Source organism: Sordaria macrospora, chromosome 1, assembly GCF_033870435.1.
Source record: "Sordaria macrospora chromosome 1, complete sequence".
Classification (NCBI taxonomy): domain Eukaryota; kingdom Fungi; phylum Ascomycota; class Sordariomycetes; order Sordariales; family Sordariaceae; genus Sordaria; species Sordaria macrospora.
Window position 1 is genome coordinate 4,283,353 of NC_089371.1, and position 27,717 is coordinate 4,311,069.

Sequence of the window (27,717 nt, forward strand, 5' to 3'; positions counted from 1 at the left end):
ATAATCACGTTCTGTTGTGTGAAAGTCAAGGGATCAAGTAAAGTGTAAGTAGACCAAGTCTATCTATTCTCGTCGTGTCTTTCTCGACACCAATCTGTCTATCTGCGTTGTTCGTCCGTCATATTTTCATGAGCTGTTCCTTTTGTAGTTCTCTGTCATATACAATTGGTTGATGTCTTTTCACATCCTCCGACATCTTCTTCTCTGTCCGCTTTTTCTCTATCCGTTATTTCCCAATCTCACGACCATCCCACCCAAAAAACCATCAGGGACACTTAACTCTACTTCTGAAGTGCACTCTCGGGAAGCGTAGCAACCTTCTCATCAAAAAGCTTCTTCGCCCGCGCCCACACCGGCGAGTTCTGCCAGTCGTTAAGCGTGAGCAAGCTGGGGAGGAGATCGTGGCTGAACGCCTCGGAAGCCTCGCGGGGCAGAAGCGAAGGGAGGTGGTCGATGGAGATGACGGAGAGCGGGGGGCCCGAAGCAAGACCGTCGACGGGAACGGTGGGCTTGTCGAAGGTCGTGGCCACCGTGTAAATGGGCACGGGAGTGAAGGGGGAGGTGGTGTCGGCGGAGACGTCGCAGACTACCGAGAGTTGGCGGTCGGGGACTTGGAGGGACTCCTTGTTCACTGTTTGGGAGGGAGGGGATGCTGGTTAGTTTTGACTGTTCGCCGTGATGGATGTGGATGGATCATGGACCCCAATGGGTTGTGGATTTTTGGGCGGGCCAGGGCTCAGGGGAACCTTGTTCACCGGCTCTTGGTGAACCAATCACCACCACCACCACCACTGGGGATGGGGGAAAGAAAGGGAAAGGGAAAGGGGAAGAACACATACCGAAGTTGGGAATCTTGCTGGTGAGGTAGATGCAGTTGACGAAGATATCGCTGTCTGTGATCTCCTCTGGGGTGGTTGTTAGTATTTCTTTTTGTTTTGTTTTCATTACTCAATGAGTCTTGAAAGGTGCGAGTGACATACTGAAAGGACCGCCCTTGGCAGTCTCGGCCATATCCCAGTCGAGGATATTCTCGTCGGGAATGCCAGCCTTCTGGAGAGCGCTGACAGCACCAGAGCCGCAACGGCCACGGGCACCAATGACAATAACACGGGGCAGACGACCAGCCTTGGCAACACCCTCCTTGACAGCCTTCTGGACGTCGGCGATCAGAGCATCCTCGTTGGGGTAGCTCTCAACACCGGGGAAGGGCTCGCTGTGGTTGAGCTGCCAGGCCCACACCTCGAGGGCAAGAGCGGCACCAGCGAAACCGGCGTGGAAGCCGAAAGCAGCCACACGGCGACCGTGCTCGTCAACCAAGAACTCGAGATCAAGAAGCGTGCCGCCGCCGCGGGGGAATCTGGCGAGAACGTTCTCCCAACCGGCTTGGTGCTTGTCTGTTTCGTTTTTAAAATCTCGAGTCAGCAAGGATTCTCCTGGCCACGCACCCAGAAGAGTGCCGGACTGGGGGGAAACTTACAGCAGTGGGCGAACTGAACATGAACGTGCTTGAGAGGGAAGTCCTTCTCTTCCAACTCCTTCAAGCCAACAATGATGTGCTCCTTGGGAGCATCGACCCAGCTGTGCTCAGGCACCAGGGTGGCGCCAGCCTTCTCGAACTCCTCATCGTCGAAAATTCTCTCGGGGGAGCGCTCGACGTTGACAATGTAACCGGCCTTGATGAGCTCGGCAGTGGTAGCGGGGGTGAGCGCAGACCGGTGCTCGAGGTGCTTGGTCTCGCTGCGGAGGTGGAGGACGGTAGGGGCCATTTTTGTGAAGGAGAATCGGGGTATCTTGGGGGTATCTTGGGTGACGTTGAGTTGAGAAAAACAAGGACAATGAGTGAGAAAGAGACGAGGATGAACTACTTGGTGGTTTGTTTTATACGGCCCAGGGCGAGATCGGACATGGCCTGGGGATGGACTTGTGGCAGGGTCGATTGAGTCACTGCTCCAGTCACTGTCACGGGAGAAACACGGGAAAACAGGGTCCGCCCGGGCTGGCAGAATGGGGAGTGACGGGAAGTGGAAGCGTTGAGATGGCCCCATATTATTTGACTGTGCATTTTGGAGAAGAGGTACATATTTTTGGGGTTTTATGTCCCAAATCATGTTGATGGTCGATACTCTCTTTGCGGTTGTTGTTTCGAGTTGTGATGCATCTCACAAAAGTCAATGGGCCATCAAAGCATAGAAAATACCTTCTAGAGACTCCCGTCGTCGGCTTGAACATTGCCATGTCGGGATGGGTCAATGGCTCTTCGTCATGAAGTGGATGAGGGAGCGGATGCAAATTTGTCGGGACTTGGAGTTGGAGGTGACGGTAGGTGCCGAAGGTACAGTCAGTACCTGCCTGTCGGGGCGACGTGGTGGGAAATGTCGAATTCCATCCATTGAATTGTGTTGGCCAATGATGTGTGGGACAGGAAGACCAATGGACCCCAACAGATTGTGGGGTTTGGGCAGCTGTTAGTGGAAAGACAGCGGGGCTACCCAGTATCTTTAACAGTTTGTTGTCACACCCTTCGCAATTCCGTCGGACCGGCACGACGCGGCCGACCAACCCTTTCTGGGCTTTGCCGTTCTGGGATGTTTGTTTGCACCAGCACTCCAGTCTGGTCGGTTGGGAGTAGTCTGGACAACCCAAAGACGTTTCCGAGATTTCGGGGACCTGGTTCGCTGGGTCCAAGGAAGGATGGGATGGATTCTGCTGGCAGCCAGCCGACTCGTCCATGAATGTCTCATGTTGCGGGCCAGCATGGCCAACGGATTATGCAGGTTCTCATAGGCCCTCCTGTCTTGGGGGTTTATCTTCAATGCAGGGTGGTAATTGCGCACGATACCGGTATGTGCAGGTGTCAGGACGACATTACATGGAACTCCAGATAGGAAAGTGAGCATCGCGATCATGTTGCTGGGAGGGACTTGTAACTACGTAATAGTATTTTCTTGGCAAACCCTATAAACTTTGTAGGGATTCCTGTTTTGTGATTTTGTTCCTTCCCTTGTTACCCAGACTTGTGCTTTGTGCCTTCAGGTTCGTTATGTGTCGCCGGTCTCCTCCGGGGTATTCGCCTACCCGCCTAGTAGGTACCTCTACCGCCATAGCCTGCCAGCCTGCCAACCATGCCATCCCCCGGGCCCGAGGAGGATCCCCCGTTCCACTTCCGCCACCTCAGCATCGCTGGCTGTTCTTGAAATTTCACTAGTATGGAGGAGCGGTTGCACGACAGGATCGCCGCCAGTTTTCATCCAGGAGATGGCCGTGGAGATGCAACCACCGACAAGCAACCACTCATAGGATGGCGAATCCCATCGGCAGTCGGAGCAAAGTCCGAACTCAGCTTCCATCCGTCATGATTGCCCAGCCAGGTCAGGGATCCGCGTCCCCGTTTTGAGGGACGAAGCCATCATGAAAATGGGATTTTAAGGGTGAGTTTTAGGTTGTTAGGGGTCGCGGACTCGCGGTGCTATCCGTGCCCTCCAAGACTACCTACCTGCCCCATGTCGATCGGCCATGCTAACTGCGCATCGTTTGCGCCGTTGGAATTTTCTCCCATATACTTCTTTTCGATATACCACTTTTACCTGCTACACCTACACCTCATCCTTCTACCTACCTACTCTCAGCTTTGTTAGAAGCACACACTCAATGAGGCACGCTCTCTAAACAGCTAGACGCTGTAGGATCCTACCGCATCGTGGCCGGAAAAGACGCCGGAAAAGACAAATAGGAGCCAAGGAAGGCTACCTAAGCTTTCTGCGACCTCAGGGCCTCTGGGTATCATCAACCTGACATTAGCACACTTTCACACCTCACCACCCGAGTCACTGCCACGAACCACTCATACTTAAAACTCACCATAAACCCGATTATACCGGACCCGGACACCGACCCGACCGACATTCGTTGATGATGAAGTGTTCTTCCCGCCCAGCTGCCTACGCCCCCTTCCTGTCTCGCCCGTCCTTCTCTCTATAGTAGTCGCTCATTCCACCACATCCTTCGTTATCCCGATCCGGAACTCAACAAAAAATGACTATGACCAGGACACCCGAACCTGCACAGGGTGGTTCCTCTTCACCAGACGAGCATACTTCCGCTCTCACCAACTCGGCATCATTACGCCGTTTGTTACCAGTCGGTTCGGAAGAGTCTCTTTCACGGCCCCTAGCTCCCGCCAGATCATCGGCCTCTACCTCACCTAGCAGTACTACTACCGGCCGAACCACACTTACCAAGACTCAGGCCCGGTCCGCTGTCCCTACCGGTCGGTCCAAGAGACAGGCAACCACTGCCGCATGTGGTGCCTGTCGGAGGCGCAAGTCCAAGGTGCGTTGAAATCCAGGACGTTTGTGTGTACCTTTCTACTGGTCACTAGCTTACCTTTCCCTTTTCGTACAGTGCAATGGCGAGCGTCCAAAATGCTCTGCCTGTCATGACCGCGGCACTGACTGTGAGTATGACACCAATGTGGCCGAGACTCATGCTCAAGCTCTTAAGCGCAAGTATGATGAGCTCCAAAGTTCAAAATCGGCTGCCGAGAAAGTCTTTGAAATTCTCCAGACCAAGGACGAAAAGGAGGCCGGAGAGGTCTTCCAGCGCATCCGGAGAGGTGCCGATCCTGCCACCATCCTGCGCCATATAACCTTTGGCGATGCTCTCATTCAGCTTGCCTTGGCCCCCGATACAGGCTATCGATACGAGTTTCCCTACTTGCCTGGCATGCCTGCCTTCTTGCAGCGGCACGACAACGTCTACCTGGATTCCGAAGTTTATGCCTGCGTCTTACGGCGGTCTGCCCCCGGCCCCTCTGCCGTGAGCGTAGAGCACCGCCAGCAGCTGGCATGTCAACTTCTTTCCGGCTCTCAGCAACAACCTTATTTTACGCCCTCAAACGCAAGTCGAAGCATGAGCCCCTATTTGGCGCATGGCCCTGCCGTTGACTTACACAGCGATCCATATCATAAACCATATCACGCCGCCTCCGTCGAAAATTCACGTTTGGAGAAACTACAGCCATCTCAGTGGACCTCAGTGAGCACCGACGATAACCTGATGCGGAAGTTTCTCCATGACTACATCATGTACGACTATGGCTGGAATCACTTTCTTCATCTTGATTATTTTCTTGATGACATGGCGAACGGACGCCACCGATTTTGCTCCAGACTCCTCGTCAATACAATTCTCTGCATCGGATCAGTACGTATCTCCAGGCCCCAGCGACCTTCACTACTGACCATTTCCCCAGTATCATCATCGGGGGCTCCATGGTCGAGCAGAGTACTGGAATCCCGCAAACATCGTTTACATGTTCTTGGCAGAAGCCAAAAGGCTTTTTGAGATCGACTCAGAACTTGAAAGACCTATACCAATGCTAAACGATCCACACGGAGAGCGAAGGTTGAGGGAATGGGAGGAACGGCGACTAACTACCATACAAGCCGGTCTTCTTTTGAACGTTCTCTATCTTTTCAACGGTTCCGATAAGATCGGGTGGCGCTACTCCCTTCGCGCGATCGACATGGCCCATGAGATCAATCTTTTTGGGGCTGCGCAGCCTGAAATGGACCGCGAAATGCGGAATGTCAGAGAGTTTACGGCCTGGATAGTTTTTACATGGCAGAGGTATGTCTCATCGAGGTCCGAAAGACTTTATCGGCCGTGATTGCTAACAAGCCCTAACAGTATAAACTCATATCATTACTTCAGGGCCCCTATAATGAGGCATCCGCCTCAGGTGCCCCTACCGGATCCTATTGAGAATCCGCAGTGGTACGGTGAGATCTGGGTAAAATACCCCGGAAGTCAATCACGGTTCCCGACACATCTGGGATTCATGTTCAAGGCGAAAGCTCAACTTTGGACCATCATGAACGACCTTTCCCTCCTCTCGTTCCGGGACGGGGGTCTCCCATTGAAGATGTCAAGCTCTCAGGTCCTCGAATTCTACAACAGGCTGGTTAACTGGCTACACCAACTCCCCGAACCTCTTTCACCGCGAAAGATTGTGACGCCTCACCAGATGAAGCTGCACATGCACTTCTACTTCATCCTCATCAACATGCTACGGCCCATAGTCACGTCTGAATGGAGGAACGGGATACCGCCGGGTAAGACGATCCCGCCCTGTACGCCACACGACGCTTACCTAAATGCTACCATTCTGTTCGAAACACTCATCCGCATTTACTACCTCCGCCATGGGTTCGAAGCCTTGGACAGTTTCTTGATGCAGTTCCTCGGCGCTCTCGCCTACATGACGATTGATGCGATTGCCCAAAACCCATCAGCGCCCCATGTTGAGACGCTCCGGTCAACGGCCCTTCTCGCAACAAAGGGCATGTGGGAACAGGCCCAAAGTCTCTACGTTGCCCGTGCGGTCTTACGACTACTAGCAAGTGCGATGAGACCGGAGGACGTGCAACTGCTCAAAAAGTTTGCTAACGTCGAGGCCGAGACGGACATATATGCTGCTCCTCTGGAGCAACCTGTTCAGTCGGATTGGCCTACGTATGTCGTCCGGCTTGATCAGAATCCGGACACGGTGAGACTGGGCAAGACGCTTAGCAGCAAACTGGAGCGGTTGTCTTTGGATCTCACCGCTTCGTCTCCTCCAGTGGAGTCCACACCACGGCCACGAAATTGGTCGGTTATCCTATAAAGAAGAAAGAAATCATTATCATTGAAGATAGACAACAGTACACGAAGTTGCCTATCATGGAAACTGAAGACATAAAAGAAACCATTTCAAACGTTGCCAAGCCCGCCTCTTTTGGCCAACTAATATGATCGATCAGTGTCCGAGGTGACTGGGGTAGCTCAAGGTAGCTGAAGCTTACCTTCGGGAAGCTTTAACCCCTCTCTGTGATATCAACCAAGCCTCGACGTGGGCGTTCCTTGGCTTCTGTTGGCGAATAGGACAACTCTTCTTGAATGCCAGAAAGGGGCTGTGACCTTCCATGTCTCAAAGGGTGTAGTTTTATAACTGCCCAGCATCGTGCTTCATGAGGATAACCTCCTGCTAAATATGCTAAACCAAGACCGTGGCTTTACAAAGGTTTAAATAACACTCAAAATGTCAGTAAGAGGTACTTATGGTGAAGCAACATGTTATTGTTTCTGGGGTAGCTGTGGTGATACCCAGGGACCAATGGCGATGCCTGCAGTCAAACCTCAGAACTGTAAGGTATAACATATCACTTCTACACCAGGCTGTGACAGACAAGCAAATCCCACCGGGAATATAATGTGAGTACGTTCTCTGGCATCTTGACTTTTTTCGACTAAACACGCAAAACGATTCATGAACAGGTCATGCAAACCAAGATCGAGAAGTGAGACATCATCCTAGGTCGGCATCACTTCACAACCGGCAGTCGATACCTTACATTGGCCATTCCGCCATTCTTCTACTCTATTAGACTACGTACCCTATCCTTGAGCTATCAGACGGTCCAACTATCACTCCGCTCGTGGAAAGTAGTACAATGCACGACTATCTCACGGTTGCCATTCGTTCTTCGGTCTCGGCAGATTTCATAATTAAGGCACCCACCTTACACGACTTACATGCATTCGTTGTCACTTCCTCCCAGACAGACACGCCCGATGAGCACAGTCATTTAGGCAGAACTCGAGGCAGAAGTGTAGATCCGATATCAAGCATTAACAAACGGGATCTCATCTACTAACCTGGCACAAGCTGGAACCAATAGCAGAGGTATTTGGATCCCAGGATTTGTCGACTCACATCTGCAGTCAGCCAACTCCGCATTAAAGCTACTATGGTAGGCTGTGCAACTTGGTGGCACAGGAGGACTCACAGCCTACTCAGTGTTGACGTCGATGTATAGCCTCCTTTATTCCTATTTAAGAGGGGTATCAACATCGTTTCCTGACAGGTCTTCCTCTTTGCTCTAGTTTCAACTCAGCTTACCTTTGTCTTTTTCCTGCCTTCCAGAGAAGAAGTCAACATGAGCGGAATTGTTCGAAGAAGAGTCGCTCCGATGGATGTACGTCTTTGTGGTTTTACCCAAACCTTGCAGAAGTACGATACTAACATAATGCAGGCCGACGAAACCGATTCGGTCGACAGCTTCGAGGCTGTTGGCTTCAAGACCGTGAAGCATCAGCGGGTTCCGGACGACGAGATGCCCGACATCCTCTACAGCATCCAGTTTTGCTCCAGTACTGGACGGCTTATGGAGAGTAAGTATTACACACACCTTGAAACCCATTATCATGAACAAGTGTTAACAAACAATAGCACGGGAGAGCGCAAAGCCCCTAGATCCCAAGGCCTCCAACACTGGGCTTGAGGAGGAAACATCTAAACCTACCCCAGTCATCGAAATCAGAACCACCGTCCACGCCCGCTACGAAGGCGCCGACTACTACGACGAGCCACACTACCCTCCTCCCGAGCCATACTGGTCCGGCTCCGACAGCGACTGCAGCGACAATCTGCCCCGTACCCGTCGCAGTAGAGAACCTCACGCCAAGGACCGCACCGAGATGGTAATCCACTCCGATCATCTCAAAGCCGCCTTGTCTGCCGTCGTCTCCTACTATCGCGAGTTCTCTCCCGAGCACGGCATCATCCGCGCCCCCTACCAAGTCCTCGTTGACCACTGGAGGGAGCTCGAGCTGTACAAGCTCAACCAGCCTTCGTGCCACGACGCCGAGTACGCGGACACTACGACGAAGCACATCGACGTGCTTTTGTCTTTCCTCAGAGCAACCTTCGCCGAACGTTTTGCGGCCGAGAGACTTCGACAGGAGGACCCGCGCGGTGCCATGGCCACGTTTGACAACTTCTGGACTTTGCTGAAGCCCGGCACCGTCATCTACCGCGACCGCAACGGCACTCTGGTTCCCTACATCGTCAGTCTCGTCCGTCTCGCGGGGCCCTACGATGCCCAGGGCAACGGCGAGGGTGATAACTCGTATTACCTCGAGTTCTGGAACATCCAGTACAGTCGCGGCCTGTTGCGCCGGCGCATGAAGAGCTGCACCATCAGCGCGTGGCGCGGCGAGCGCCTGATTAACTCCCTTTCTGTCATCCCCGAGCGGTTCGTCACGGACGCCGCTAAGGTCGCCGCCGAGAACATCAAGCTTGGTCGGCTGTACTGGGAGCTGGCTAAGCAGCCTTCATACATGGAGTACGACGGGCAAGTGACCAACGGCGACAGAGCGAGCAGCGGGAGGGGGTACAAGATGACGGGCCGGGTCATCGTCGACTGCGAAGGCTGGGAGCGGTTCGGCAACGGAGATATAGCGCCGCATATACGCCGGCCGAGACATCGCGGGGATAATCTGAACGTGGATGTCCTACCCCAGGTGATGTCCAAGTGCGCTTGTCCTACTTGTTCTAGCGGCGGCGGCGGCGGCAACAAGTCTTCCTCCTCCACCTCCTCCAATGGTCACGGCAATCCGGGACAAAGAAGAAGCGACCCGTCCCCCTTCGTCAGCTTCGACAAACTCAACCCCAAGACCGACTCCCTCCCCGATAACTCCACGCTATATCTGCACGTCCTCTCGCCCACCGTCCCGGCATTCATCCTCTCCGAGCGCCGCTGGGCACACATCCACCTCTCCGGCCTCGGTCCCGTCCGTCCTGACCTCGACGCATTCAAGTATCTGGTTCTTGACCCGGCAATCAAGTTAACCGTCAAGAGCCTCATTGGTAGATTTGCCGCTCCCTCTTCTACCTCCTCCTATCCATCCTCTTCCCCCTTCACCGCCGCCGAGAACTCCGCCGCCAAAGAAAGCATCCTCTCCCCCGCCACCGCCTCCTCCTCAGCCTTGACGCCCTGGCCCACCGATTTCGTCCGCAACAAAGGCCTCGGCCGCATCTTTCTGCTGCACGGCTCGCCAGGTGTAGGCAAGACTTGCACAGCAGAATGTATTTCCGAACTTGCCCGGCGGCCCCTCTTATCCCTCACTTCGGGAGACCTGTCGACATCAATGTCCTCCTCCTCCGTCGAGCGACGTCTCTCGTACTTCCTCGAGTTAGGCGAGCGATTCGGCGCGTTGGTCCTTTTGGACGAAGCGGACGTGTACCTCGAGCGTCGGCGCACGCGGGACTTGAAGCGCAACGGCCTCGTTTCCGTCTTCTTGCGAGCGCTGGAGTATTTCCGCGGCGTGCTATTCTTGACGACGAACCGTGTCGCGGCGTTTGACGATGCGTTTACAAGCAGGATTCACGTGGCCCTGTATTACCCCGAGCTTGGGGAGGAGGAAAGGAGGAGGATTTGGGGGTATCAGTTTGAGCGGTTGGAGCGGGAATCTGCTCCTTCTAGTTCTGCTTCTGCAGACGGGGGTGAAGGAAGCAGGAAGCGGTTCTACATCCCCCAATCAACAAAGGAATACGCCTTCCACCACCCGTCCGTGCTAGCGCTTAAGTGGAACGGGCGCGAGATTCGCAACGCGCTGCAGACGGCCGTGGCGCTGGCGGAGACCGAGGCGGCTGAGAGCCATCCCGGTGGATCTGTGTCGGGTACGACGACGACCATTGCGTTGATGGATAAACATCTCAAGGCGGTGGTGGGGATGAGTAGTGGGTTTAAGACGTTTATGGAGGGGGTTAAGAAGAAGAGGAAGGGCAAAGCTGCTGCGCTTCTGAGGACGGGAGTGGTGGATGCTGATGACAATGACGACGAAAATGACGGGGAGTATGCGGATGAAGAGGAAGATGAGCATGAAGATGGAGAAGTGGAGAGCGATGATGATGATGAACGTCCTGGTACGCTTCCACCACCCATTTTCTATGATTGAGTTACTGCCTCCGATTAGTTACCTACTACCAGTAGTTGGGATGACATTTGGCTGACTGACTGGTGTGTGGTCTTTTGTTTTATAGGAAGCGGATATTCGTCAACTTCTGAAAATGGGTATTGATTGTCTTTGCCTAGAGTTTACTGTAGTTGGAAAGATCGTTTTGCTGACTAGTGGGATAATATTTTTTCCTATGTAGGATGCGCGCATTTGTTGCGAACAGGGCTATCAAGCCGGTGATCATATATCAAAGGAGGTCGAAGGACAATATTCGAGGGAGAATGAATCGTCAGCAAAGAACGAGTAGGAACTGATCTTTGAGTCTCAGAAAGTCTAGTCCACAGGTCATACGAGCTATAAGGGCGTGTTAGATGGAACAAAATTCGGACGTATTGTGTTATATTTACTAGTACTTTAGTTCCTGTTTATCATTTATGGAATCTATTCAAATCATCGCGCCTATGCAAATATCAATGCTTTCCTCATTTCTTTGTTTCATCTATGCGTTATGTACTGTCTTCCAATTGCAGCTTATATCCCAACACCTAATACGCCTCGTCTTCATGACCGTAATCCCAATTCCGTAATCATACACGGTCGTAAAATCCAAATCAACGCATAATACCCAAGCCCAGATAACAATATCAGGGATGAGACCTCGACGGCCTTACAGCCCCAAAGCATTCGCCCGAGCCGTCGATGACGCACTAACATTGCTTGCATGAGCAAGCAAGAACTTGCAGCAAGTCAACGTCAACTTGCAAGCCTTGGCCCAGCTATCGTCCTGCTGAACGCCCAACTTGATCGAGACGTCTGATATCTTGTCACCTTGGATCTGATAAGGCAAGCTAAGAGGATTGCCCTCTCTCCGCGTCTGTTCCTGCACATGGACGCCCAGCTGGCGCACCAACTCAAGGAAGGCCACCATTGCGGTGTCGAACTTGCGGTGAATAAATGTGAAACCAAGAGGAAAATCACCGCTGGAGTAAAGCTCGAGAACGGTCCGCTTAGCTGGCGGCGGTGGGGCGTTGGCATCGACAGGTCGACTAGGGTAAAAGGATGACGCCATGGACGTCGAGGCAGGTTCGATGCGCACGATGCGCGATGTTGAGCCCATAGGCTGTGGCTCGTACCCTTCGAAGCGGAAATTGAGCTTCTCCGCCACAGTGACGAGCAGCAAGAGGGCGTGGCCCCATGCCGCGTTGATCTCGGGCCAGTCGACGGGGATGTTGTGCATGCGCCCGAGACGGAGGCCGTTGATGGTGGCAAAGGTGCCGTCGTGGCTGATGCAGAAAGTATCGTTGAAGACATTGCTTCGCTGCAGCTTCTCCAGCTGCCGTGAGTCGTGGTCGAACTTGCTGTTGATGCTGTCTCGCTCGTTCTGGAAGTCGCCCAGAGTGGTGTTGAACGCATTCCGCCCTCGCCAGAACTCTTCCTCCTTGATGTCAACTTCCCGTATTTCTGCCTCCAGGTCTAGCTTCTCTTTCTCCAGCGCGGCCTGTTCCTGCTCGAGAGCCTTGAGTTCTTCCAGCAACTCCATTTCTACCTGCTTCGCTTTGCGGGTGGCCTCCTCTTGTGCTCGAATCTCCTCGTCCGTGGGCTCAGAGGCTTTCAGTTCCTTGAGATAGTTGACATAGGCGTCCTTCTCCCTATTGGCGGCTTCAAGCTTCTTTTGCATTTCTTCCACCAGTATGTCGGAGCACTCTATGCATATTGGGTGATCGATGTCGGATCGGGCACTAATGACCTCGAATAGCTTGGAAATGCGCTCCATTTGGTCCGAGAGATGGGCATTGGCCATGTCGTCCTCTTCGGATGCATTGTTGTTACTGTTATAGGTATCAGAGGGTAGGTCTTGAGCTGAAGAGCGGTTGTTCCTTTGGAGAGGTGATGCGTCAATCTGAGATTCAGTGAGCAATACAAATGACATTGCCGGATTGTCTCGATGTGTGCCATCCCCTCCTCCTCTACCCGGTCCAGCATGTCTCTTGAACATGGGCTGATGTGATGACCGCAACGCCTTTTCATAGAGTGATCTCCTCTCGCGGTCATGTGGGGATCGATGTGTCGTCGATGATTCGGAGATGGAGGACAAAGCTTTCTTGGGCGCTTGTTGAGAGTGGGTGGCTAGACTGTGTCAGAGAGGGACCTGGAACAACCATGACGCAGCAGAGCCATAGGAAGAGTTGTGGACAATGATAGATTCCGTACCCACGAGCAGGTCATATGCTGCTGGATTCAGGTCCTCCAATGAGCTGTCCAGCTTGAGGGGAGTGCGACACTTTTGGCAGTTCATGATGGGCAACGGACGGTGATTTGAAGGAGCATTCCGCTTAGTGATAGTGTGGCACCCGAGGTATGGTCTCGTGAATGTTGAGCTGTGCTGTTATGTGGTGTGGTGATGTTGATATTCCTTTGAGGTTGTTGGATGTAATGTGCAAGAGGGACCTCGAAGCCAAGTGGAAGTCCACAAAGCCCGTTGACGTTGGAGGGGCAGGTACCTTGATAGCTACACTAGGCCCTATCAGTGGCCTATCAGCTGCTGACTAACAATTTCTGTAGGGATCCTTGCAGCCTTATGATAGCGCGTCATTGGGGTGACAGTCCGCTGAATTCAAGGGTCTGTGTGCTACGCTACCGGGGCCAGCTTCGTAAACGGAAGGATCCCGTCGCTGTCGCAAAGTCGCAACTTTCATTTTGCGATCGCAGTAATTTAAGTACACGACAAACACTTTACACGCGTCACACCGTCCTACTTGCAAACCACCATTTCTGGGTCCAATATCCGATTCTCACGGAACCTACCTCGACACCAGATGGATCTCCGTGCAGTATCGAAATATCGGCAGTAGAGCTCCGAGCTGCCCAAGCGTAAAGCAACGTGTACGACAGCTCGCTCTGATGGAACGGCCTAGCAAACGACCGCGAACAGGCCCTGCGCCCTTCGACGACGAAGAGGTTGTTGGCGATGAGCTCAACCACCAGCCCGAGGAGGTCAACCAACTACGAGACCCCGGCTACCAACTCGAAAAAGCCCGATCCTACGCTGCTTTCAAGCTGAAGTCTGCTTTCGAGAACATCTTTGAAAAATACGGCAAAGACTTTGATGGCATTGGCGACGAAATCGATCTGAGAACTGGCGAAATTGTTGTCGATAATGGCCACATAAAATCTCTGAAAACAAACACGATCGGCGTCGAGAATGATGATGACGATGACGACGAGTCTGGATCCGAGTCGGGAACCGAGGAAGAGACGATAATACCGGGACAAGAAATCAAACAGAATGCGACTGCGTTGCAAACCGTTCCGCGGCCTCTGCCCTCGATAACGCCACCATCACCTTTCGGCGCGCTTGGTCCTGGTTACAACTCGTTTGGAGGGTCACCATCAGCTTTTGGCGGGTTTGGTCTAGGCTATAACTCGTTTCCTGGAGGGCCTCACCAGATGCCTAATATGATGTATCCCGGTCAGGCGCAATTCCGGCTGTTTCCAATGCCGTCTGGTGCGTTCAGTTCTGCGAACGCTTCGATCGATCCTGCGTGGAGAGCACCCGACTTACCTCCGCCCGTTTCCTGGGGAGGATTCTGGACTCCTGGCATCCAAACAAGGGTCAAGACGGTGGCCAAGGTGCAGCAGCTTATTGCCGGCACTAATCATGCTGAGGAGGGCGAAGATGAGGACGATATTCTTCTAGATGTCTCGACGACTGTAATCACCAAGGCTACTGAGAATGGCCCGGTTATCACCAAGAAGCTGGCACCCTTTCGTCCTCCATCCACTGTCTCTTCCCCAGCCAATCACCAGCTAAAGAAACCCGCGGCCACTTCGACCCCGAAGTCAGTTGGCAAGCCTGATGCTGTGAATACAAGTGGAGAGAAAAAGAAACCCCCCAAGAGGAAGACACCAGCGAAAAAGACGCCAGCAAAAACGAACCCTGTGGAAGAGTGGATTACTGGTCGGGTGGAGGCAACAGACATCCACGCTGGTGCTTCTCCTGTAGTTGACGGTCCATCGGCTGACACTCAACCTGTTATTGAACCAGAGCCTGCTGTCGAGCAGATGCCAGTTGCTGAGAAGCCAGTTGGGAGCAACAATGAAGAGGTGAAGAGAAAAAGGACGCCGAACAGAAAGACGCCAACCAGTGACAAATCCTCGGCGCAAAACGCTAATGTCTCGAGGGAAAACCATGTAAAATCTGCTCCTGTTCCCATGGCAGAAGAATATGTTACAGCGGCTGAATCTGAAACTCAGCCTATTGTTGAGTATGAGCCCAGGATTGAAGATTGGTCTGATAAGCCTTCTGTTGACAAGTCCGGGGTCGAGGCTGCTCTTGTCAAGGACCCTGCTGTTGGCACGCATAAGAGGACATCCAAGAGGAAGACTCCAACGAGGAGGGCTTCGACAAGAGAACAAGATTGTCAGGGGTCAAGCACTAATCCGTCGGTGAATAATAGCAACCAGTCCGCGTTGGCTCCTCCAGTTGAGCAGCTTTTAGTCGGGGCTCAACTTGTTGAGATTCAATCTTCTCTGACAACTCAAAGCGTTTCCGAACAGCCCTCTGTTCAAGAGACTACTGTAAAAGAACCTGTGGTGGAGAAGACATCTATCGACGAAGGTCCCGTTGCCGAAAGCGAGCCTCCTTCCGCTGGGGGTGATGAAGACCAGTTTACAAGCGTCTCAGCGGCTGTCACTAAGCCAGTAAATCACGGTCTTCCACAGATACCGAATTCTACCGATTCAAGGACGACGAGAATGAGGAGGCGCCTCTCGGTGCGAGATCAGCCTTCTCCAGTTGGGGCCAAGGGATCACGGGGAGAACAACTTGCCTCGAGATATGAACGGCCTCTCTTTAATGGAGAATCAAACGCAAATACCACGTTACCGCTACAATACTACAGCCCCAGCCGCGGCGCACTTATTACAAAGCCAAGCAACCAGAAACTTTGGGTCGAGATACCAGTAGATGGCACCTTGGACCCTAAGGCCTTCCAAGTTGTTGTTGATGACGATACCCTAATATCAGAAGTTCCAGCACTGGAAGAAGGAACAGAAACTATGGCAACAGAGGAACTGACGTGGGATGACGTTGCCAAACCTCAATTTCTTCGCGGCCCTGAAACTCAAACAGAGGTTGTCGAAGAACAAAGCCCGCCAACCAGTGATGCGCCACAGGAGGTCTTTACGAGGAATGTTGTCGACTCGGCATATGCTTTCTCTGACGAAGATGAGCCGGCCATACCAAAGACGAAGGTTCAACGGGTTGAACTTCGTGAACCCGACCCCAAATCCAAGCCCGTGGAGAACCCCAGTGTAACAAAATTTGGGATACCAACGCCATCGTCGTCCTTTGACCGCGGCGACCAAACCATTGGCTCAGAAGCTACTTCACAAACGGAAATACCGGTGGAGGAACTCCCAGTCATCTCAACAGCCATGACTACAGAGACTGCTCAACAGACACAAACAACAGGCTCGGTCCTGCTCGACAAGACCAACACTAACAGCGAAGGACTACATTCACTGCCTGAGCCTGTACAGGTTACCAAACCTAAGCGGGGTAGGCCGGCAAGAAAACCCAAAACTCCGTTAGATTTGGGCGATACCATCTCACCAGGGGTAACGAGTAAGCCTGCCGTAGCAGAAAACTCATCCGAGCCGTCGCCCTTTGCTACCGCTTTAGCGTCGATTCTGCCTAGGAGACAGAGTTTGAGGTTATCAAGGGGAAGACGGGATTCAGATGTCACCATTGCAGAGTCAACAACGCCACAACACGCAACAGCTACGGCGTTCCAGCACGGAGATCAGTCTGTTATTATCCAGGAGAGTCCACAACGCACACCCGAACCCGAACTCGAGCCTGAAGATGAGGCTGGAGGACCAGCTAGCCCAACCTTGAGTGCGACCATTCCGGCGTCTCCCAAGTTGTCAGAGAATTCAGCCCTTGATCAAGAGCTTCCGGAGAACAGCTTGCTTGAAGAGGCAATAGCTCGTCAACGGTTTTGGTCTCCTAAGCCTGAGTCCATAATACTAGGTCACGAGCCATCACCACCGGAGCCACGAGCAATCACAATCTTGGAGGTCCAGATCCCCTCCAGACAGATGTCACAAGTAGAAAAAGTCATGGACATCGTGACTCTATCTGAGCCGATTCCACCTACCTCGCCATCACCTCCGCCCCAGGAACAGGAATCCATCATTATCGAAGATATCCAACCCCAGCAGCAACCAGAGCAACCAACGACCCCTCTGAAAGCAAAGCCACGGAGAGGACGCTCGCCCTCTGCTGCTTCTCTTCCTACAGCAACCATCACCACAGTCACCAAGGTCAAGATCAAATCAGGTCTCGGCCCAGGGTCAGGTTCAGGACCACGGTCAAGCAGGAAAACAACCCGAACACCTTCCACCACCACCACCACCACCACACGCACCCCCGCCGCTGTTCCGATCGCCTTCTCCTCAAAGTGGACACTCCCACTCAAACAACAGTCCCAATCCCAAGCCCAAACGCCCGGCACATCTAAATCCACCAAATCCATCCTCTCCCTCATCTCCGACACAGACGACGACGAAGACGAACTCACGCTTGATTTCGCCACCGGTACACCGTCGTCAGGGACAGTCAATTCTATAAGAAAGAGGGGGAGGCCGAAGAAATCTATCACCACCGCCGCCGGCACCACCAGTAGTGGCGTACCCAAACCACAATCAACAGCGAAGAAGACGACCACGTCATTACTTTCTTCGTCTTCTCTCCTCCTCCGCACGCCTTCCCGCATACCTCCAAGGAAGACAACTAGTCTGGCGAAGATTGCTTCTTCTATTAGTATTAGTGTTGGTGTTGGGAGATCAGCTTCTACTCCAACTGCCCGTGCCGTGACTCCGAGTGCTGGCTCCGAAGCAGAGGGAGAAGAGTTTGTGGGGTCTGAGGTGATCCAGACTCCAGGCGGGACGCTGAGAAGGTGTGGTGAGGCTGGGTTTAGGTGTGATAGGGATTTTTGCTTTGGGTGTTTGTAGAGTGTCAGAAGTGTGTATCTTATCATTACACATATGAAGAAGGGTGGATATGCTGTTAGGGAGGTAGATGTTGATGGTTGTTAAAAGGGGATGATGTTATGGATGCTTGTTACAGAGATCGTATGGTATTGAGCTGCGGGAGGTATTATCAGGACTTCGTTATCAGAGTTTGAGTGAGGTAGAAGAAGTACAGTTATGTAGCATAGTTAATGGGATCTTCTGGTCATTATGGTTACCGAAGTGTGGTGGTGTTTGTTGACTAGGAATAGGAGTTGAGCCCTCTGAGATGGTAACTTACTATAGGCGTACTATACTATAGACGTCAATGTCTTAGCGGGACGTGCTGTTTCTTTTGTCAGTACCATGTTGCCGGGTCACACACACACAAACATATACCGAAAAGGTAAAACGACGACGGAAGAGACAAGGCAAACCGCTTCAAACTTTTCCATCAATGATCCTATATCATGAAAAGTAACCTTTAACCTGTAAAACCTAAACGGGAATCTTTGCTCGGAACGTACTTCCAATGCTGCTGTGTCTCTCCACCACAAACACCCATCACAACCAACACTCCAAAACGACACCATCCATCCATCCACAAAAGTAAAGAAAAGAGAGAGTTCCCAAACGATTTCTACCTATCTCTTCCCTGCTCGCTTTTCCCCATCTGGCTGACTGAACACCACCATCTGCCCTGCCTTCTTTCCATCCCTCTCCTGCGCCCCGCCCCAATCAACAACTAAGCACCCACCCAGAAACCTCACGCCACACTCGGCAAACAAATGCCTTTTCGCTGATAAGAATCGTGAATTGCCGCGGTCATGGCGAATTGGAACCTCCGTTTGCAGTCAAGACAACGCAGGATGATCAAATGGGCCTCGGCGGTAGTGGCAATCCGCGCATCGGTAAATGAATGTCGATCAATTCGTTGGACCATCAACAAATCCCACCTGGCTGGCGGTCTCATCCGATTCAATCCTCTAGTTGATAGTCTCGCCGGCCAGATAGCGCGTGCGCGTGGCCTCATCGCGGACAGGGGCGAAGTAAGGGTGGGCCATAGCCTCCTTTGCGGTAAGACGTTCCTAAAACATGAAATCGGGTCAGTTTTTGTGATTGCCAAAGTATGAAGTGGACACATTTAAATAAACGTACGTTGTGGTCGTAACGCAGCAGCTTGTCCAAGAAGTCAATAGCCTCGTTGCTCACGAAGCGCTGGTTTTCAGCGTTGATGAAGCTGTGCCAGGGTTTCCTCTGGAAGCGGCCGAGGACGTCGTCGTACTGAGTGTCCAGCTCGATCTCATACTTGTCAAGATAGTCGAACAACTCGTCAGTGCCGAGGACCTTAGCAATCTTGACTAGTTGATCCGTGTTGCTCTGACCGTGGAAGAAGGGCTCCTTGCGGAAGATCATGGACGCGAACATGGCTCCCAAACTCCACATGTCCAAGCTGTAGTCGTACTCCTGGAAATCAACCAGAAGCTCCGGACCCTTGAAGTAGCGGGAGGCGACTCTGACGTTATACTCGGTGCCGGGATGGTAGAACTCGGCAAGACCCCAGTCGATAAGGCGAAGCTGTGAAAAGCAAGAGAACGTGTTAGCTCGTAAGTGATGCGCAAAGCTTCATTCCTGGGGTTTCCCAAACTTGCCTTTCTGTTCTCATGATCGATCATAACGTTATGAGGCTTCACATCGCGGTGCATAATGCCCTTGCTGTGACAGAAATCGAGGGCCTTAAGGAGCTCGAAGATGTAGTAGCGGACGTCAAAGTCGTTGAACCTGGGGTACAGAGTGCGGAACTCGGTGTTGTTGACGTATTCGAAGATGAGAGACGGAGTCTTACTCTGGCTGTCCCTCACAACGTCAAGCAAGGCGACGATGTTGGGGCCGCCTGCCAGGTTCTGGAGGATCTTGATCTCTCTCTTGATCTTCTTCTTCTTAACAGGCTTGAGCACCTTGATGACGCATTTTTGGTAGTTAACCACGTTGATGCCCTCGAACACCTCGGAGTACTTTCCTCTGCCTGTTTTTGGGTGTTAGATTCGGCGCTTGTTTATATTTTTTCTTGGCCAACATGGAGCAGGAGGCGGGCGCATGGCACATACCAATCTTCCTGACCACCTCGTAGTTCTCGAGAACGCCCCAGCCTAAATGCGCAAAGCAGTTAGTAAACAGAAGAAGCTTGCGCGACGATGATGGAGTGATTGAAGCTCACTAATGTTAACAGAATCGTAGTCCCAGTATGCGCGGGGCATATTCTGGTTGACGTCGGCATAGACACGAGCCATGTTTGCGGTGGTGTTGGGAAAGGCGAGCACGCTCGATTGCGCGCCGGCAGCCCAGAACGAGGTTGTTGCTAGAGAAATGGTGACGGGTCGGATTGGGGCCTGCGATGGCGCGAGGCTTTGTCGACGGGGAGTTGAAGACGGATTGCAGAGTCGGGTGGATAGGATCAGATGGTGGGATGGAGAATGCAGTCCCAATGCCACTGGCCGTCAGCGATGATGGATGTTGGATACCTTGGGGGGGCCAGACGCGGGCTGCGCAAGACGCATCCAGTTCGCAGGGAGGCTTTGCCGCTAGGATTTTGCTAGGCTTTTGCTAGGCTTTTGCTAGGCTTTGCTGGGGTCTACTGTGAGGGGCTCTGGTTGGTCCGCAGCCGGCGCCCGATCCTTGTTCGACCCTTGTGTCCCTAATAAATGGAGCCTTGTGAGGAAAGTGGCTCGTGGGTGATGTTATTTATGCCTGGCGGATGTAAAGTTGCCCTGACAACCTGTGTGAAAGAAGCAACCAGCAAGCAGCTGTCAGCGGGGTTCCTATGCACAACTCTAAACAGCACGCGGTCTCGCCCATTGTGTTGTGTAAACATATGTACGTAGTAGCAGCGGGTCTTATACTTACCTCAATGTGTGTACGTTGTCAGTGCAACGCCCTGTAGAGAACATGTGGATGGGATCGAGAAGGGCCTGGAGTGGAACAATCAACAAACTCAATATCCTTGATATCGACCAACAATGGAAAACATGAGAAACGCGGCGGAACAACCTGAACTCAATCGACAGTCGTTTGGGTTATTTATCATGAAGCTTCCGTTTCAGAAGGCACCAACCGAGAGATATCAACCGACACAAACAGAAAGCACCATGACTGCCAACTGCCTTCAACTTCAATTTGAACATCACAGGGATAAGTGGCTACCTTGGTCAGGATCGTATCATGTATACTACACCTTCCCTTATAGAGATCCTCCAACAGGCATTCAACCAACGTACCTACCTCTACTTGCTTATTTAAGGGTCGCCCACTCGAGCGGCTTCCAAGCCTCTCACCATCGTGCTTGCCCTCTTGAAGTTTCACTCTAACTCAGAATGATGACTTGAAAAGACGGAAGGTGCATAGATACAACACCGATCTGCCAGGTTGTACCTCCCCATCATATGATTCTCTAATGTCACCAGAACGATGAACCCTTTTTTTTTTTGCTGGCCAACTCCATCACCACACAACCATCAAATCCCATGGCGTCTATGGTCTCCGGCAACCTGGTTCACCTGGCTAGTTGTCACTCCGTCGACTTTCTCAGCCGGTAAACACACTCGGTACTCCAAGTGATCCCGATATTCACTTTTGTCCATCTGTCCAAGCAATGTCACGCTCATCAGAATCCTTCCAGGCCCCCAGCCGAGTTCGATGCGGACATCCGAAGGCAACCAAGAGGCATCCCGAAGTCCTATCTGGGCTGTATTCTATGTCCCCTTGGCGAGCACGGCAAGACACTATGCCTACACCAAGGACCATCACACTGGTGACGGCCACGGAGCCAGATGCAACATGGCGCCAACATAGATATAAAGGTGGTACCCGTTGGGCAGGTGGAAGGAGGAAGCCCCTCATTCGAGCGATCTTCCATCTCAACATATTTCTTTCCCCGCAAGGGTCGCCTTTCACTTGATCATATTCGCAAGGTCTGTTGACCTGGGTATCTCAACACGTTCCCTGACGACACTGTTCGACAATATCCGTCTCTGAAGCGCGTTGTCTTAACCATGGTCACAATGTTCAAGCCTTCCTCCGGAGGAGGTCCTGTCGCCTCAGGGCCGCATTCTTGTGGCTGGTGTCACGATCTATTACCCAATGCCCAAAGTCGGTCTGCTAATAGAGATCCAAGGACTGGAGCCGTCTCCTTGCGTATCCAAACAGAATTGATACTGAACGGTATCCGTTCGGGCTGCCTCTTTTTGAAATAACTATTCAGAGAAACACCAATGGCAGAACCTGAACAGGAGATCCACGTGAAGTTCGACCCTCCTAACGATATTGGCAAGCCTACTTCCATATATTCGCCTTCTCATACTGGTTGCGACTTTGACATTATTGCTCCTGCAAGTGAGTACGCTCTATACCAAAACATCTCTTCGTTACCAATAGCCTAACATTTGGTCCCAAGACGATCCCAGTGGTCACTGGGTGAGATCGCACGAACCGCCGTTCCGGGATCTCAGAGACCCAAACGTCCTCCAGAAAGCGCTTCAATGGTTATCTCACTGCAAAGAGCGTCACACAGCCTGCCGCTCACCCAAGTACGGGGCTGTACAACCTCCACGACAATCACAGCAATCCTTGAACTTCTATCCCCGGCGGCTGGTGTGCATCAGCGTTCCCAATACCACGGAGATTCAGCTGGTTCAGCCGTCACCAGGAGTGCCATATGCTGCTCTGAGTTTCCACAAGAGCGGGAGGGAACCGGGCGTCACAGTACAGAGTAACTTCGAGCAGCGCAATTCTGCGTTCCCCATCGAGGGACTACCCAAGTCCATCCAGGATGGCATACTGGTTGCCAGAGCTCTCGGATTTCAGTATCTTTGGATTGATAGCCTCTGCATAGCTTTTGACGGCCATGCCATGGTGAGTGAGGAAGGCGCCACCTGGATCGGATCATCCCGACTTACTGATCTCGGCAGCGGGGTCACCAAGCAGTGACGGCTTTCTAGGCCCTTGCCCCCGTCCGCGCTGGACAAGGCTGCCGTACCGCTGTCCGGACAGGGGAGCAGGAACAGTCCTTGCCCAGGAACAGATCAACAAGCTGGAGCCATTACACGTGGTCAGCTATACGATGCTGGCGAGGTGGATGCATTCGCAAAAGAGGGAGATGATTGAGCTTGTTTGAGGGCTGAAGTCTGAGACGGGTGTTGGTATTGGTGTGGGAGCTTGGTCTTTATGGGAGGATTCATGATTGTTGTGAGATTTTACTTATCTTGATGACTTACTTGCAGTGGGATTGTTAACGATTGTAACGAATTATTTATATTACATATCATGCACAAGATGGATTTTTCTCTATAACCCTGCCCTCAAGTTCGGTGTCATCACATTGATAACTACAGTTTCATTGTGTGCTTCAACTAAGACCCCTTAAGTATCCAACTAGCCTTCTGTTTGGATCAGGTCCTTTAAGTCGAACTGCTAGAGCAGTTCGAGGTGGCACTCAAGTTTACCACTCGGAGTCACTCTCTGCGAGAAAAGGGGGAAGTAAACAAAGCCAAGGTTTATCCCACTCAACAACCAACGAGGTCACTGCCCAGCACTTACAACCTCCTGTCATGACCAGTAAAAAGGCTAAGAAGGATTTAAGGCAAGCAGAAAAAAACACAAGGAAAATATGTCCGCCGAAGTAATCCCACAAAACAAGAACCTTAAGGTTGATAGATATTCATGGAGCATGGAAAGTCGGGAGCGTTGACGTAAAGACAAAGAGAAAAATAAAAGCAATCACATACACGCAAGAGTAGCACTTCAACTGCCCAAAAAAAAGGACACGACGGAACGAGTCAAACTACAAGGGGAATCTCAAATTGGTATTTTAGGCTAGTTCGTAAACTCCAATAGCTTCGCATCGCATCGCCATCATCATAGCACAGCAGTGTCCTCGCTTTTCCTTCCCTCCTTCCTTTCTTTCTTCTCAAAAGTGTGAAATATCTCCCAACTTTCTTGTTAATCAATCATTCATCATCATAAGTTTCCAGTTCCAGTTCCAGTTCCAGTTCCAGTTCCAGTTCCAGTTCCAGTTCCAGTTCCAGACCCTCCCTTTTTTCTGCAGGGTTTCCTGCGGGTTTTTCCTGCGGGGGATCGTGGTCTACTTCCCCTAGAATGGCCAACGACGCTCACGCTCTCCGCTCTCGTACTCCCTCCTTCTCTCCTCGAACGCCTCCTTAGCCCGCTGGGCAATCCTGTCCAGGAGACTGGGGCTCGAGGGGCGCTCGGGATCAGGGTAGGCGAGATCCTCGTCCTCCTGACGACGGGAGTATCCGCCGCCGCCGTACTCCTCCTCGTCATCGCGGCCGTACCTGCGCTCCTCGCGGTACTCCTCGCCATCATCACGGCGGTATCGGCGGTCCTCGTAGCCGTAGCCATCGGCGCCATTGTCGTCCTGCTCATAGCGACGATACTCCTGGCGCTCGCTTCCGTCGTCGTACCGCGTCTCGGTGTACTCGGCTTGGCCGTAGCGGCTGCCGTCGTGGCCGTACTCGGTCGTGGTCTCCGAGTATCCGCCGTCGGGGGTGTAGCCGCTGGAGCGATAGGCGCTGGTTGCATCGTTACTGAAACCACCGCCTAGGAAGCCGCCGGCGACCGCGCCAAGGAGACCGCCCTCGCTGCTGCTCTGCTGGCCGCTGAGGAAGTTGGAGAAGCCCTGCTTGACGCCGCCCATGATGCGGTCGGCGGCGGCGGCGGCGATCTTGTCCTCCATGGTTTCGGGCGCCTCGTTCTTGAAGTTCTTGTGCATGCCCAGAGGCTTGCCGCAGCCGTGGCCGCAGTCCTGGACGCCTTCCCTGTGGTTCTCGCCGTTCAGAACGCCCTCGCGGCTAAGCTTGTAGCGATACTCCTCACGAGCGTCCTCGCCCAGGTCGTTCCACCATTCCTCAACAGAGGAGAACAACATATGGCGACCCTCCTCAGCACCGTCCTCTCCCATGTCACGCTGGGCGGGGTGGTGGAGAATGCCGTAGATGATCCTGTTCAGAAGACGGTCGACATCAACACTATCATTGTCCCATGCGTCCATCAGCTGAGGCACAACCCAGCTGACCACCCTGGAGGCGGTGCGACCGGCGATCTCGTTGAGGATCTAACCCAAAGTTAGCACAGAATTAGATACAATGGAGATGGACAAGCGTGGCGAACTCACGTTGGAGAAATGGTCCTTGGACAGCATGGAATGGGTAGGGTCGGTGCTGCTGTCATCATTGAAAACAACGTGCTGCTCGTTCTTGGAGCTGTTGATGATCTCGGTGGCACCGGTGGCAAGCTCGTTCTTGATCTGGTCGATGAGAGGAATGATAACGGGAGCAATGATCTGGAAAACGAAAAGAGAGAGTTGCTCCTCAAGCTGCTCAATGATCTTGGGGAGGACCGGGATCTTCTCAATAGCCTTCGAGATGGTCTGGAGAAGATCGTCGTGGAACTCGATGACAGGCATAACCTGGCGGAAGACCTGCTGGACGTAGAGGGTGAACTCCTCAGGCTCTCTGGGGGACACGCTCATGTTCTCAAGCTGCGAGTTGGCGGCGTTCTCCTGGATCTCATCAAGCTGGTTCTTCTTGTCGCCGCCGATCAAGCCATCGGGGATCTTGTCCAACAGGTCACGGAGAAGGCTGGTGTCGCTGTTGCGGCCGGCTTGTAGGGTTCCCTCGAGATCCTCGATTTCGCTCTGGGTCATCTTGTCGGACAGTTCACCGGTGACGGAGTGCAAGAAATCAACACCACCGAAAGTACCAGTGACAATGGGGTAGACGGAGTGGCGAGCGCCCGGGATGCGCAGCTTGGTATCGCGGCCGACGTGGGGAAAGATGTCGCGCTCGCCCATCTCAATCAGAGCGAGCTCGGTGTAGTTACTGTGAGCGAGGTAGTCTGCAAGATATTAGCCAACGTGTCCACTCGTTGTTGAAAGGGTACCGTAATCGTCTTTCTTACCCTCCAAGCAATGCAATCCAGTACCCATAAGGCGGAGGGCTTCGTAGAGCTCAGTCTTGTCATTGGTGTCCTTGTATGAGCGAGCCAGGCGAATGCACTTGGAGAAGAGGTTGCGAACATGCTCGGCAGAGCTCATGATGCCAAGGTTCTCGTTGGCAATGTAGTTCTTCATGCCGGTCTCGGGGTCAATGGCCAGCTCGACACCCTCGTCAATGGGGCCACGGAGGCGGGGGTCGTAGTCGCGGGCGTCCACGTTGTCGGCATAGTTCTTGGGGTTGTCGATATGGTCCTCGGGGCGGTAGCAGCCCAGGCGGTCGGCCGTGACCTCGAACTCGCGGCTACCATAGCCGAAGGTCAGGAAACCGAGAATACAGAGAAGGAGACGGATGGCTTCGGCGGAGACAGCCTTGACGGTGCCGACATCGATGGCTTGGGAGTAGTCGCGGAGCCAGTTGCCAAAGTAGACGCGGGAAACGGAGAGCTTGTCGAAAGTCTTGCCGCCCATGGCGCGCGCCATGACGATCTTGAGGAGGGCATCTTCGATATCACCGTGGCGCCCTGTTTCTCATGTCTCTGATTAGCACCACTACTTTTGAAAACCATGAAAGTACCCGGTGGTAGAAAACGTACAGTTTTGGCCCTCGATCTTGGAGATTCCAGCAATGTTACCAGCACCAAAGGCCAAGGCAGGGCTGGCGAACAGGTAGATAACGAGGAACCCGAGAACAAACGGGTAAGGTTTGAAGGACGCCATTTTGACGGCTTCGTATGGTCGATAAGTTGCCTTTACTGACGATACGGTTGTCTTTTGGGTTTTAGATCGAAAAGAAGGGAAAGGGAAAAAAAAATTCTGGTACGCTCCAGGCGGCCGAGTCGTGTCGGGTCTGTCGGCGTCGTCATGTTAGCTGAAGTTAGCAAGTAGAATAAACGGGACGGAGTGGAAACCGGGGGAGCACCCCTCTCCCTAACTCGACCCTTAATTCGCCCTCGCCCGCCGCCGCCATGGAAAGCGTACCTACGTACCACTTTGTACCTTGAGTGAATGATGATGGGATTTGCATTTTACATACCAAATGTGTATCTGTCGTCTGTACTAGACAGGTTCTGTTTGAAACCCCGCCGTCGATGTTCAGATGAAGAAGATGAGGTGAACCCTTTTCATGGAGGAAGACGGAACAAAGTCAGAGTCAGATTTCTGTTTGCTTTTGACAGAAAAGCAAAAAGTATGGAGGCAGCCATAAAAGTTCAGATATCGACAGCTCCAATGTCAAGGGAGCTGAAACCGCCTGATGCTCATTCATGCTGATACTGGACGGGGGTTCGTCGGCGCATGTGAGGGGAGTCCAGCCAACTGCCTGTCTTGCCGTACGTACCAACTTCCCAACCCATCCCCATTACAAAGTGGCTAGCTAGCCCGGCACGATTCAAGTGGTGAGACCGACGAGGACCGTGGAAAGCTGACGGCGTTCCCGCTAGGTATCTCTATCAATCATGCCGTATTCCCCGTCCTCACCTTCATTGTCCCGACTGCTCGCGGTAACTAGCCAACAAACGCCCGTGACGGCGCTTGTAAAACACCATCACGTTAGAAGCGCTCCTCTGGTTCTCTGGCTTCTCATGGAGTTCCGTCGGTCGTTCCACCGTTCCCGGCCGTCGACCAGCAATCCCAGAGTTGGACAGAAGCGCTGCGCCAAGAATCTGTTTCCAGCTTCCATCACAGCGGGGCACAGAGAGGGGCCCTTTTCGGGGTTGCGTAGGAACATGGGCGGAGAGGGGTTCACGATGCGCAGGCCATGAAGATGGAGGGGTTTCCGTTGCACCAATCCAGTTCTCCGCCGTGAGTGGCTCGACGCCGGAGAGTGGAAGGGGGGAACACCCTCGTGCTACCCTCACCACCCTGCCACTAGTCCACCACCGTGGCACACCCATCCCGAACCCCGTTCTGCCGTTCTC

General features: G+C 52.8%; 8 protein-coding genes across 8 annotated transcripts; 4 read left to right on the forward strand and 4 right to left on the reverse strand.

Annotated features, from left to right (window-relative positions):
• Nucleotides 1-52: 52 nt before the first annotated feature.
• On the reverse strand, nucleotides 53-2,239 carry SMAC4_02849 (uncharacterized protein). Its single transcript, XM_003348304.2, has 4 exons — nucleotides 1,478-2,239; nucleotides 981-1,394; nucleotides 840-905; nucleotides 53-631 (listed from the first exon to the last, which is right to left on the reverse strand). The coding sequence occupies exons 1-4, from the start codon at nucleotides 2,106-2,108 to the stop codon at nucleotides 282-284; spliced, it is 1,461 nt and encodes a 486-aa protein (XP_003348352.2). The 5' UTR covers nucleotides 2,109-2,239; the 3' UTR covers nucleotides 53-281.
• A 651-nt stretch (nucleotides 2,240-2,890) lies between these two features.
• Nucleotides 2,891-6,664, forward strand: SMAC4_02850 (uncharacterized protein; the record flags this gene model as incomplete). The annotated part of the gene is made up of 4 exons (XM_066089852.1): nucleotides 2,891-4,329; nucleotides 4,402-5,202; nucleotides 5,252-5,628; nucleotides 5,689-6,664. Exons 1-4 carry the CDS (start codon nucleotides 4,033-4,035, stop codon nucleotides 6,662-6,664), a joined length of 2,451 nt encoding a protein of 816 aa, XP_065945682.1. The 5' UTR covers nucleotides 2,891-4,032.
• A 1,312-nt stretch (nucleotides 6,665-7,976) lies between these two features.
• SMAC4_02851 (uncharacterized protein) lies at nucleotides 7,977-11,227 on the forward strand (the record flags this gene model as incomplete). The annotated part of the gene is made up of 4 exons (XM_066089853.1): nucleotides 7,977-8,015; nucleotides 8,073-8,211; nucleotides 8,270-10,747; nucleotides 10,865-11,227. The coding sequence occupies 4 exons, from the start codon at nucleotides 7,977-7,979 to the stop codon at nucleotides 10,900-10,902; spliced, it is 2,694 nt and encodes an 897-aa protein (XP_065945683.1). The 3' UTR covers nucleotides 10,903-11,227.
• A 219-nt stretch (nucleotides 11,228-11,446) lies between these two features.
• SMAC4_02852 (uncharacterized protein) lies at nucleotides 11,447-13,210 on the reverse strand (the record flags this gene model as incomplete). The annotated part of the gene is made up of 2 exons (XM_003348307.2): nucleotides 12,991-13,210; nucleotides 11,447-12,906 (listed from the first exon to the last, which is right to left on the reverse strand). The coding sequence occupies exons 1-2, from the start codon at nucleotides 13,073-13,075 to the stop codon at nucleotides 11,447-11,449; spliced, it is 1,545 nt and encodes a 514-aa protein (XP_003348355.1). The 5' UTR covers nucleotides 13,076-13,210.
• Nucleotides 13,211-13,680: 470 nt separating this feature from the next.
• SMAC4_02853 (uncharacterized protein) lies at nucleotides 13,681-18,116 on the forward strand (the record flags this gene model as incomplete). The annotated part of the gene is made up of 1 exon (XM_003348308.2): nucleotides 13,681-18,116. One exon carries the CDS (start codon nucleotides 13,681-13,683, stop codon nucleotides 17,794-17,796), a length of 4,116 nt encoding a protein of 1,371 aa, XP_003348356.1. The 3' UTR covers nucleotides 17,797-18,116.
• A 109-nt stretch (nucleotides 18,117-18,225) lies between these two features.
• SMAC4_02854 (uncharacterized protein) lies at nucleotides 18,226-21,147 on the reverse strand. Its single transcript, XM_066089854.1, has 6 exons — nucleotides 20,698-21,147; nucleotides 20,012-20,569; nucleotides 19,902-19,943; nucleotides 19,446-19,819; nucleotides 18,952-19,371; nucleotides 18,226-18,881 (listed from the first exon to the last, which is right to left on the reverse strand). Exons 2-6 carry the CDS (start codon nucleotides 20,082-20,084, stop codon nucleotides 18,780-18,782), a joined length of 1,011 nt encoding a protein of 336 aa, XP_065945684.1. The 5' UTR covers nucleotides 20,085-20,569; nucleotides 20,698-21,147; the 3' UTR covers nucleotides 18,226-18,779.
• Nucleotides 21,148-21,565: 418 nt separating this feature from the next.
• SMAC4_02855 (uncharacterized protein) lies at nucleotides 21,566-23,146 on the forward strand. Its single transcript, XM_003348310.2, has 2 exons — nucleotides 21,566-22,182; nucleotides 22,244-23,146. The coding sequence occupies exons 1-2, from the start codon at nucleotides 22,062-22,064 to the stop codon at nucleotides 22,774-22,776; spliced, it is 654 nt and encodes a 217-aa protein (XP_003348358.1). The 5' UTR covers nucleotides 21,566-22,061; the 3' UTR covers nucleotides 22,777-23,146.
• A 487-nt stretch (nucleotides 23,147-23,633) lies between these two features.
• SMAC4_02856 (uncharacterized protein) lies at nucleotides 23,634-26,991 on the reverse strand. The gene is made up of 5 exons (XM_003348311.2): nucleotides 26,835-26,991; nucleotides 26,395-26,648; nucleotides 25,765-26,322; nucleotides 24,980-25,701; nucleotides 23,634-24,919 (listed from the first exon to the last, which is right to left on the reverse strand). The coding sequence occupies exons 2-5, from the start codon at nucleotides 26,516-26,518 to the stop codon at nucleotides 23,939-23,941; spliced, it is 2,385 nt and encodes a 794-aa protein (XP_003348359.1). The 5' UTR covers nucleotides 26,519-26,648; nucleotides 26,835-26,991; the 3' UTR covers nucleotides 23,634-23,938.
• Nucleotides 26,992-27,717: the final 726 nt, after the last annotated feature.

What these genes read in the sequence shown, in the direction of transcription:
- SMAC4_02854 (XM_066089854.1), bottom strand. Translation starts at nt 20,084, where the DNA reads ATGGCTCGTGTCTATGCCGACGTCAACCAGAATATGCCCCGCGCATAC. An exon ending in CGAGGTGGTCAGGAAGATTG is followed by an intron (nt 19,820 to 19,901) that starts GTATGTGCCATG and finishes ACCCAAAAACAG; the next exon opens with GCAGAGGAAAGTACTCCGAG. An exon ending in TCGATCATGAGAACAGAAAG is followed by an intron (nt 19,372 to 19,445) that starts GCAAGTTTGGGA and finishes TGCTTTTCACAG; the next exon opens with CTTCGCCTTATCGACTGGGG.
- SMAC4_02855 (XM_003348310.2), top strand. Translation starts at nt 22,062, where the DNA reads ATGGCAGAACCTGAACAGGAGATCCACGTGAAGTTCGACCCTCCTAAC. An exon ending in TGACATTATTGCTCCTGCAA is followed by an intron (nt 22,183 to 22,243) that starts GTGAGTACGCTC and finishes TTTGGTCCCAAG; the next exon opens with ACGATCCCAGTGGTCACTGG.
- SMAC4_02856 (XM_003348311.2), bottom strand. Translation starts at nt 26,518, where the DNA reads ATGGCGTCCTTCAAACCTTACCCGTTTGTTCTCGGGTTCCTCGTTATC. An exon ending in TGGATTGCATTGCTTGGAGG is followed by an intron (nt 25,702 to 25,764) that starts GTAAGAAAGACG and finishes AATATCTTGCAG; the next exon opens with ACTACCTCGCTCACAGTAAC. An exon ending in CCAAGGACCATTTCTCCAAC is followed by an intron (nt 24,920 to 24,979) that starts GTGAGTTCGCCA and finishes ACTTTGGGTTAG; the next exon opens with ATCCTCAACGAGATCGCCGG.
- SMAC4_02849 (XM_003348304.2), bottom strand. Translation starts at nt 2,108, where the DNA reads ATGATTTGGGACATAAAACCCCAAAAATATGTACCTCTTCTCCAAAAT. An exon ending in TGCCAAGGGCGGTCCTTTCA is followed by an intron (nt 906 to 980) that starts GTATGTCACTCG and finishes CAACCACCCCAG; the next exon opens with AGGAGATCACAGACAGCGAT. An exon ending in CAGCAAGATTCCCAACTTCG is followed by an intron (nt 632 to 839) that starts GTATGTGTTCTT and finishes CCTCCCAAACAG; the next exon opens with TGAACAAGGAGTCCCTCCAA.